This window comes from Sprattus sprattus, assembly GCF_963457725.1.
Source record: "Sprattus sprattus genome assembly, chromosome: 9".
In the NCBI taxonomy this organism is placed as follows: domain Eukaryota; kingdom Metazoa; phylum Chordata; class Actinopteri; order Clupeiformes; family Clupeidae; genus Sprattus; species Sprattus sprattus.
The window spans coordinates 3,506,423-3,516,964 of NC_137928.1; the positions used below are offsets into that span (position 1 = coordinate 3,506,423).

Below are 10,542 nucleotides of genomic sequence, written 5' to 3' on the forward strand. Positions count from 1 at the left end.
GCCATTGTTGAAGGGAGAAGCCAGACGCTGCTTACACACACACACACTCCCACACACACACACACACACTCACACACACACACACACACACACACACTGCTTAGCCAGCTGGGACGCAGGTCATTTCCTTTCGCCCGCTTTGACGGCGCGGCTCATCGGCGGCGTAATTACAGATAATTGCAGGTCCTCGACACGTTCAATAGACGGCCCCGTGTGTGAAGTGGATCCGCGTGGTGAGAATGGGCCTTTGTGTTTCCCGTCGCTTGGAGCCTCTGTGAAACGCGCCAACAAAAGGCCTTTTTTCCCGGCCCTGCCCGCCGGCCCAAACGACCCGCTGCCGTTTTAAGTCTTTGAACGGCCCCACCTGGAGAGCACGTTCAGTCCAACCTGGAGAGCACGTTCAATCCGACGTTTTAGCATTCTGCAGGCCACTGACTGAATCGGGAAGCTTGATGTCATGATACTGTGTACTGAAAGAAGACTAATTTCTGCAAATTTGAATTGTAAAAAATGTGGCTTAAATGGTATTAAGAAGTGACTTTTTAGTCATCTTTGCAGTCAGAAGGATTTTGAGGAAGAGGGTGTTGTGTAGTGTCTAGCCTAATATCCTCGGGTTGTTGTTGTTCCTACGATATTTGTGTGTTTTGAATGTCTCCACTCGGAGGAAACATCTGGAGGGAGATGCCTGAGCCTTCTGCTACCCTGATGGGTATAATTACTGGGTATGAGGTGGGTGTGTGTGTGTGTGTGTGTGTGTGTGTGTGTGTTTGTGTGATTACTGGGTATGAGGTGGACAGGAGCTGAGTGCCTCCTTATTAATTCATGCTAAGCCTCAGGACAGACTGCAAGAACATGCAAACAAGTTTAAGTGGCAGATAAAAAGTTAGCTTCAGGCTAAACCACTGGGCCACTTCCATAACTCACCATTGTTAGCCAGAGCAAAGAGTTAGCTTCAGGCTAAACCACTGGGCCACTTCCATAACTCACCATTGTTAGCCAGAGCAAAGAGTTAGCTTCAGGCTAAACCACTGGGTCACTTCCATAACTCACCATTGTTAGCCAGAGCAAAGCGTTAGCTTCAGGCTAAACCACTGGGTCACTTCCATAACTCACCATTGTTAGCCAGAGCAAAGAGTTAGCTTCAGGCTAAACCACTGGGTCACTTCCATAACTCACCATTGTTAGCCAGAGCAAAGAGTTAGCTTCAGGCTAAACCACTGGGCCACTTCCATAACTCACCATTGTTAGCCAGAGCAAAGAGTTAGCTTCAGGCTAAATGACTGGGTCACTTCAATAACTCACCATTGTTAGCCAGAGCAAATGGTTAGCTTCAAGTTGAACCCCTGGGTCACTTCCATTACTCACCATTCAATTACATCCCACAGCTTACAGTATCCCACATTACAACCAGTACCCCAGTGCAGTCCAACTGTCCACATTACAGACCCCAGTACAGTCCAACTATCCACATTACAGCACCCTTTAGCCTACAGTCCAACTATTCACATTACAGACCCCAGTAAAGTCTAACTATCAGTCTTGATTAACTTCCCCATACTGCCACTGCAGTCCTCATCCTTATATCCTCCCCCACACATGTACCACACACACATACGTATACTCAACATACACACATGCCCTTAACAACAATCTTCACACACGTTCATAGACACACACTCCACACACTGCATACACACACACACACAAAGGCAGGTAAACACACACTCCCACATACACTCTCTACATACACGTACACACACGCAAACACACTGAACGAACACACACACAAACACACACACACACACACACACACACACAGACACACACACACACACACACACACACACACACACACACACACAGACACACACACACACACACACACACACACACACACACACACACACACACACACAGATACACACACACACACACACACACACACACACAGACACACACACACACACACACACACACACACACACACACACACACACACACACACACACACACACACACACACACTGTACCGATCTCAAACACCGTGTGTGGTGCGCTGTAAAGCGTGGCCCCATTGTGCTTGTGATAGAGTTTCTCTTCCACACAGACAGACTCATGTAAGATGCATGAATCACGACAACGCCACACACACACACACACACACACACACACACACACGGATGGGAATTGGGTTGCCTCATGTGAGAACTGTAGGTCCGTGTGAGAACTGTACACATTCCTGCTCTCGATGTTTACATCAACACTGAACGCTACTTTACACACGGAGGCTCAGGAGCTGACACAGACACCACACACACACACACACACAGACACACACACACTGAAGTGCAGTTGAATTCAGGTAGGACAGAGCATCCTCTGGATAACAAATATTACCACACCTTCCTGCACAGAAGTGCTTTTCAGTTCAATAGAAAAAAGGCTGCATTTATCGCAAAAAAATAAATATATATATATAATAATAATAATATAATAATATTTTTTTTTTTTTTGCGATAAATGCAGCCTTTTTAATATGTGCTGAAAGTGTGGTCACTTCAACATGCTTAAGGCTGTGGTGCCATTCAAGTGATATGTATGTAGAACCTCTTTAGGGTTTGATCAGGCTTTCATTTGATGCTGTTTGCAGACTATTTGTCTACATCAAAAAGGTGATGATTCTTTTTTTATGTGTCTTTATTTTATGTCTGGCCTGTAATTATGGGCCCTCTCCGTGACCTGTGCTTTATGTGTGGGCTCCGATGCATATTCAGCAGGCGTGCTCGTGATATTGACCGTCTGCAATGAATAACAAATACACCCCGTAATGAGGGTCATTACATTCTGATTGGTCCTTTGTCATATTTAATTTGCACCACTTTGTTCAAATGTGTATCATGTTATTGTTGCTACAGTCTTCCTGTAAAATCCAAGAGTACCAAAAAGTCTCCTCCTGTCTCCTGTCCCCCTCCTGTCTCCTGTCCCCCTCCTGTCCCCCTCCTGTCCCCTGCCCCCTCCTGTCTCCTGTCTCCCTCCTGTCCCCCTCCTGTCTCCTGTCTCCCTCCTGTCTACTCCCCCCCTCCTGTCTCCTGTCTCCCTCCTGTCCCCCTCCTGTCTCCTGTCTCCCTCCTGTCTCCTGTCCCCCTCCTGTCTCCTGTCCCCCTCCTGTCTCCTGTCCCCCTCCTGTCTCTTGTCCCCCTCCTGTCTCCTGTCCCCCTCCTGTCTCCTGTCCCCCTCCTGTCTCTTGTCCCCCTCCTGTCTCCTGTCTCCTGTCCCCCTCCTGTCTCCTGCCCCCCTCCTGTCTCCTGTCTCCCTCCTGTCCCCCTCATGTCTCCCTCCTGTCTCCCTCCTGTCTCCTGTCCCCCTCCTGTCCCCCTCCTGTCTCCTGTCCCCCTCCTGTCTCCTGTCCCCCTCCTGTCCCCCTCCTGTCTCCTGTCGCCGTCCAAGAACCATACATGCTTTCCATTGTCTAGACAAGAATGGACCTATAGACACCAGTGTTGAGCTTTCTGTGGACATGGATTTAGACAGGCTTGCTCTCCCAGCCAGGCTCACCTGCTTCGCTTGTCTTTCCCATTGTGGAGGTCAGTGAGGTGACCAGTGGCACTGACCAAAGCCCTATGTCCACCAGTGTGGTGACCCCATGTTCACCAGTGTCACTGACCAAAGCCCCATGTTCAGCAGTGGCACTGACTAAAGCCCTATGTTCACCAGTGCTGACCAAAGCCCTATGTTCACCAGTGGCAATGACCAAGTCCAGTGGCACTGACAGATTCAGCAGTCAAGGGGAAGAGCAGTTCTGGGAACAGTTGGGAACAGTTCCCAAACCTGGGAACTTGATCTGATCAAAATCTGGGAAGTCCCCAATAAATCATCTTTTCGTGTGTATAACTCAAATTAAAAATGGACATGCAGCCTCTGTTGCTCCTTCTACCACTTCCTATCTCTATGTGGCCATGAAGTGGCCATATTACTTTTAGTTATGCTTGGGTACCTAAGGGGACCACACACACACACACACACACACACACACACACACACACACACACGCACACACGCACACATTACCCTGGACAGCTTGTGGCATCCCATAATATAATGAATTTGATGTTTAAAGATTTGGATAATAGTGAAAAGTGTAACATCTGCTGTGTCTCCACAATCTGATAGTGATATGTTATGTGATAACTGTGATAGTTATATGTTATTTCTGTATGCGTTTTCAGTTATTATATAAAGTGAACTATTTGGTCCTTACATGAAGAGTAAGTAACACTGGGATATGGTGGCCGAGACTGACTCAGATATTAAAGGGATAGAGGGCCCTTAAAGGGGTGAGACTGTGATTCAGTGTCTCAGTAAAAGGAGATGGCTGTCAAATATTTAAAAAATGCATGTGTGAGGCTTTGTGTGCGAGTGTGTGTTTAGGTTTTTAGTTGTATTATTTCAAAAGAAAGTCACTGTACGTTCTTAAACACAATTCCAGAGAGTTAATCTTACTGTAGAGGTGATACTGACAGGGGCCGCGCTGTCATCACCTTCTTTTCCCACCTTAGATTTATTGTTCCTTTACGATGACTGAGTTGATGAATATTTTATGTCTTAGAGGAGGCTGCGGCACTCGCATCGGTTACTCGAGATCTTATCAGGGTCCTTTATCTCCAAAGTCTGCTAGTTGGATTAAAACTTCATCGGCTTTTTATCTCCTCAGAGACCGAAAAAAAACAAGATGCTCCCTGAATTACATGATACTCTCTGTCTCCATTGTTTTCTTGAGACAGTTTGACATCTCCAAGGCACTTTCCAAACAAAACCTAACCTGAAACGTTACACCGCCCGCCGTGGATAAATAAAACATGGGCCCGTGCAGCGAAATGCCGATCACCCAAGCGCTCCCAGCTGCGTAAGTGGTGAAAGGCGACATAATCTGCTCAGGACAAGATCCCGGCTGAGATTCATAGACATAAAGGATCGCAGAAACGGAAAGGAGGCGAGTGAACAGGGCTTCTCTTTAAAAGAGACGTTAAGTTGCCAGAGCTTGTTTGAGTGGGTCCGGGTAGCAAGCGTGGTACCAGCAGCACCATGGACAGCAGTCGGAGTTTGGCGCAGGTGATCATGGAGTTGCAAAATGAAATCAAGAAACTGGAGACTGAAAACAGAGCGTTGCGGGGAGAGCCGAAACAAATGCCGTTGGATTGCGAAGAAGAAAATACTGATTCCATGCAAACATTCCAAGACAGCGATTCCGTGGAGGACAACACAGGACACACCAACTTAAGACGCAATGTTTCAGCTCCCGCGTTAGAGGGGCAGTTTAAAGGTAGGCTACAGTAGGCTATATCACGTCTGACGACCTAGTTTATGTCGACTGTTTCGTATAGCCTGTACAGAAACACAAATTGTTTACAGGTCTGAATCGTTAGCCATGTTTTAAAGTATATTGACCTAGTTTAAACACGTCTAATTTACGAATTTAACTCGCATATTAATTTGCGGTGTATTGTGCTAGTGATTAAACCTTAACGCTTGCATATACATTGAACTTTATTTGATTTTATTAACGGATGCATCTGGTGTAGGCCTATCTTTAGAGGTGTTTCTTTTCACATCAGAGAACATCATCATGACTGTTCGAAGATACTCTGTCTCCTCAAACATTCTGAAGCTTGGCCGGAAAAACGATGGTCCACCGAAAGGCAAGAAGAGTGAGGATAAATCTGCCACTAACCACATCAAGTGGGCCAGGTTACAGGAAGGGGTCCACAGCCGGCCCCAGACGGCCTTGAGCAGCCCGACTAGAGAGGAACACAACAGTACAAGGGAGAGGCACACAAACAGGCGCTCCCTGCAGGACTATGTCAACACAAATAGGTAAGGACTTGTGAGAGAATTTTTTTTTTTAAACAAAAAAACTGCTTAGTTTATAAAGTGGGACCTTCGAACAGGCCACAACAAGCAATCAATCTGCAAACAAACTACAATTAACCCTGACAATAACCCTGACTAAAGCAGCACGACGGATCAACTAACAAAATCTCTTGAAAATGTGGTGACTTTGACATTATGACAAACTAGTTACTCAACGACTGTCCTTACACAGTCATACATCAAGCAAGTGCAACACAAGACAAAGCAAGACGGCAAAATAAGCTACTTACTAGTTCGGCAGAAACTAAACAAGTCAGGCTGCCGGGCTGCGGCAGGCAAAACTACAGAACGCAGTTATATGCCTATGGACGCTGGTATGGCAATGGCACGGAGGCGATTCTCCATATTAAGTCATTTTAGCGCCCCTATTTTTTTAAGCTGTTAAACTGCTTATCCTAACCCTAATCCTGAAGTATAATTGTTGCATACTGGGGCTTTAACAAAGTAGGCCCCGAACATTAGGCACATAAGGTGGAAGTTAGTGAAAGTGAATTCATATTTGTTCTCATGTCTTTTTCTTCAGATCGAAGGTGAAAACAGTAACTTTTCTTCTGCCTGTGGACGATATTTACACCAACCGACCTGTTTCAGCTGGGTGTGTGTCCGACCAGAGTTCGCTTGTTACCCCAGTGACGGAAAATTCATCGGGCTAGCCTTACACTCGAACCAGAGCATGACCACGGGAGACGATGAAATCGGAACGAAGGAGAAATAACTTGTTTGGAGAGGCGTCCAGACAGAGTCAATCGAGCCAGTCAATCTTAGTCAGCACTGGTCCATGTGCTTTTTGGGTCAACCCGGCCATGCTGATTTCTGTTACATCTGACCTGAACATGATGACTCCGGTTACAGATTTGGTTTCTGCCACCCATCCGGATGAGGCAACCCAACGCTCCACACAACGCGCCGTGATGGGCCGCTGTCCTCGGATCGGATATCCAAACACTGACGAGGCCTCACAGACCCGGCAGGGGACTGGTCGTGATGGCACGAGGTGTCAGGTGACGTCCCACGGAGCGCATCATATCAGGAATATTGCTGTTTTCTCGCATGCTAGCCATACTGTAAATCTAACTTTGCCACGAGGTAAATACTGAGGCCTGTGGGGGTAATATTTGGCTGTTTGGCCTTTGCATGATTCATAGTTTATTTTTCTAGCTGATCTACTTCTCGGTTATTATTGAAAATATAGTCCACAGTTTCTCTCAGTAATAAATGGGATGAACAAGATAAAACTAAACTTTGAAATACATGTGTAATGTGCAATAAATACACGTATACTACAAACTCTTACTGATTTATTTCACATTATTATTGTCATATAGTATACTATAGATGTATGTCTATATTTTAGTTCTAGCATCAATATAAAAGGCCTATAATCTAACACAAATTCTCCCTAACTTGAAACAAGGCAGAAACAGAGCAGTATGGGAGATAATTCGTTTTTAGGGGCCAAATCAAAATATTACATAAGCCCAGACATCTGTCATGAAGTATATTTAAACATTTACATTTCAAACACCATAAAAGGCCCTCTGGCTGCTGTGATGGTTAACACTGAGATGAACAATCAACACGTATGATCTACATAATACAAATCAAAACATTTACAGTGACATTTTGGACATATTTGGAAATCAGTGATGTGACGAGCTTCCAACCATGACACAAGACATGTGCAATCAGTGATGTCTGCTCAGAGATCAATCACTTCAGTGCTGTCTGCTCAGAGATCAATCACTTAATAATAATAATAATAATAATACATTTTATTTGTATTGCACTTTACACCATACAGATCTCAAAGTGCTACATATACATATAAGACAACAACAATGAACAATAATTAGCAGAAAGCTTTTGAAAAAAGATAAGTTTTCAGGCCTTTTTTTAAAAACGTCAATAGACTGTGGGGCCCTGAGATGGTCAGGGAGGGCATCCCACAGCCTTGGGGCAGCAGAGGAGAAAGCCCGGTCACCCATGGTGCAGAACTTAGTTCTGGTGGCTTGAAGGGTGTTTGCGGATGCAGAACGGAGGTGCTGTCTGCTCAGAGAGGGGCTCATGATGGGATGGATGTGATTGACTCTAATCTGGCGAGATCTGGAGCACTGTCTCATCTGAGTGGAGTCAGCTTCTGTTTCACCGAGATAAGACATGCTAGAGGTCGTGACCCTGAATGACCTCTCCAGTTGCCCATTCTGGCACATCCTGTCTTCACAGCCGACAGGTAGCTGCGACTAACAAAATGGCCACAGATGTTACACATACACATCCAGCATACCATTCTAATACACTTTCACAGCAGGGTGCAGAAAGCAGTCCGAGGTCCTTTGTTCCGTTGGGCGGCTGAGCGGGCTGGTTTGGCGGGTTCTGCCCGTTCTTTGGGGTCCTGGGGTTCGGCCCGTCCTGGGGGGTCCTGAGTTGTCTTCTGCACCACCGCCTGGCAAAGCAGGTCCTCTGAGTGACTCTCGCTGTGCAGGCTGCCGTAGCTCTCCGAGTCCCGAGTTTTACCTGTGTCACAGGTCACAGGTCACAGGTCACAAGTCATCCCATTCACATCTCAGTCACATACAACTAAGATCTAAACAAGACCTCAGTCTCATGTCAATCAAAGCTCAGATTCCAACCTCAGTCTCATGTCAATCAAAGCTCAGATTCCAACCTCAGTCTCATGTCAATCAAACCTCAGATTCCAACCTCAGTCTCAAGTCAATCAAACCTCAGATTCCAACCTCAGTTAAACCTCAGTCTCCTGTCAATCAAACCTCAGATTCCAACCTCAGTCTCATGTCAATCAAACCTCAGATTCCAACCTCAGTTACACCTCAGGAGGGTTTCTGTCGCATCTCATTAAGATCTCTATCTCAGCTCAGATTCTGTTTGGATCAGACCTCAGCACCCTCTCTAAGACTTAACAAATGTTCATAAGCTCTTCAAGCAAGCATACATTTCATTTACTGAGGAATCTGAGCAGCAAGTCTACATAAGATGTTGAAATGCGACAGTGGTTGAACACCATTGATGTAAACACACAAACACATACACACACACATACACAGAGAGAGAGAGACACAGACACACACACTCACACACACAGAGAGACACAGACACACACCCACACACACACTGACGCACACACAGCTTTGGAAGCAGCTGCTGACTTCTGCCCTGGCCTGCTGTATCACTACCAAGTTGGTCAGTACCAGTCGGTACCGTGCCCGTTGGCTATTGATGTGGAATAAAGCGTCTGATGAAAGTAAAAGCAAGATCAAGCTGCTCTTTAAGGACACTCTACCTGTGAGGCTCCTATCTCTCTCTGCTCTTTAAGGATACTCTACCTGTAAGGCTCCTCTCTCTAGCTGCTGCCTCAGAACATAGAGGATTCTGGGTGTCCGTCAGGCTCTCTCCATACTGCATGGGCACAGCTGTCTGGCAGTCCTCAGTCCATTGCTTCTGATTATCTGACAGAGAGACAGAGAAGGAGGGAGAGAGAGAGAGAGAGAGAGAGAGAGAGGGAGGAAGGGAGGAAGAAAGAAAGGGAGAGAGGGAGAGATTGTGTTTACTGAAAAAGCTACAAGGTGACAGGATGTAGACATGTGTAACAGCACAAAGGCCTCCTCAGAGAACACCTCAGTGAAGAGAAGTGGCGTGAACAGTGATGAAGTAGGAAAGCCTGTGTCAGTCGGAATTATAAGTGGAGAAGGAGGAGATGGACAGATTGTGTCAGTAGGTATTATAAGTGGAGAAGGAGGAAGAGGACAGATTGTGTCAGTAGGTATTATAAGTGGAGAAGGAGGAAGAGGACAGATTGTGTCAGTAGGTATTATAATTGGAGAAGGAGGAAGAGGACAGATTGTGTCAGTAGGTATTATAAGTGGAGAAGGAGGAAGAGGACAGATTGTGTCAGTAGGTATTATAAGTGGAGAAGGAGGAAGAGGACAGATTGTGTCAGTAGGTATTATAAGTGGAGAAGGAGGAAGAGGACAGATTGTGTCAGTAGGTATTATAAGTGGAGAAGGAGGAGGAGAAGGACAGCCTGTGTCAGTAGGTATTATAAGTGGAGAAGGAGGAGAGGGACAGATTGTGTCAGTAGGTATTATAAGTGGAGAAGGAGGAAGAGGACAGATTGTGTCAGTAGGTATTATAAGTGGAGAAGGAGGAAGAGGACAGATTGTGTCAGTAGGTATTATAAGTGGAGAAGGAGGAAGAGGACAGATTGTGTCAGTAGGTATTATAAGTGGAGAAGGAGGAAGAGGACAGATTGTGTCAGTAGGTATTATAAGTGGAGAAGGAGGAAGAGGACAGATTGTGTCAGTAGGTATTATAAGTGGAGAAGGAGGAAGAGGACAGATTGTGTCAGTAGGTATTATAAGTGGAGAAGGAGGAAGAGGACAGATTGTGTCAGTAGGTATTATAAGTGGAGAAGGAGGAGGAGAAGGACAGATTGTGTCAGTAGGTATAACTCTCGCTCATGCGGCACAGGCCAGAGGAAATCTCACTATCAGACTATTGAATAACACAATCTCTATATATTTTAATTTCATTCTTACAGAAAAGACTATTGAATAACACAATCTATATATATTCACGTAGTTCTAATACAAAAATGCT

General features: G+C 45.7%; 1 protein-coding gene across 1 annotated transcript in view; it reads right to left on the minus strand.

Moving 5' to 3' along the window:
• Window positions 1-8,227: 8,227 nt before the first annotated feature.
• The window catches only part of LOC308369984 (guanylate cyclase soluble subunit beta-2-like), a gene marked incomplete at both ends in the record, with an annotated part of 12,845 nt that continues 10,530 nt past the window's right edge, over window positions 8,228-10,542 (minus strand). The window contains one exon of the mRNA XM_080844543.1: window positions 8,228-8,442. Coding sequence (XP_080700669.1) covers window positions 8,228-8,442 — 215 coding nt within the window. The remainder of the gene's footprint in view (window positions 8,443-10,542) is intronic.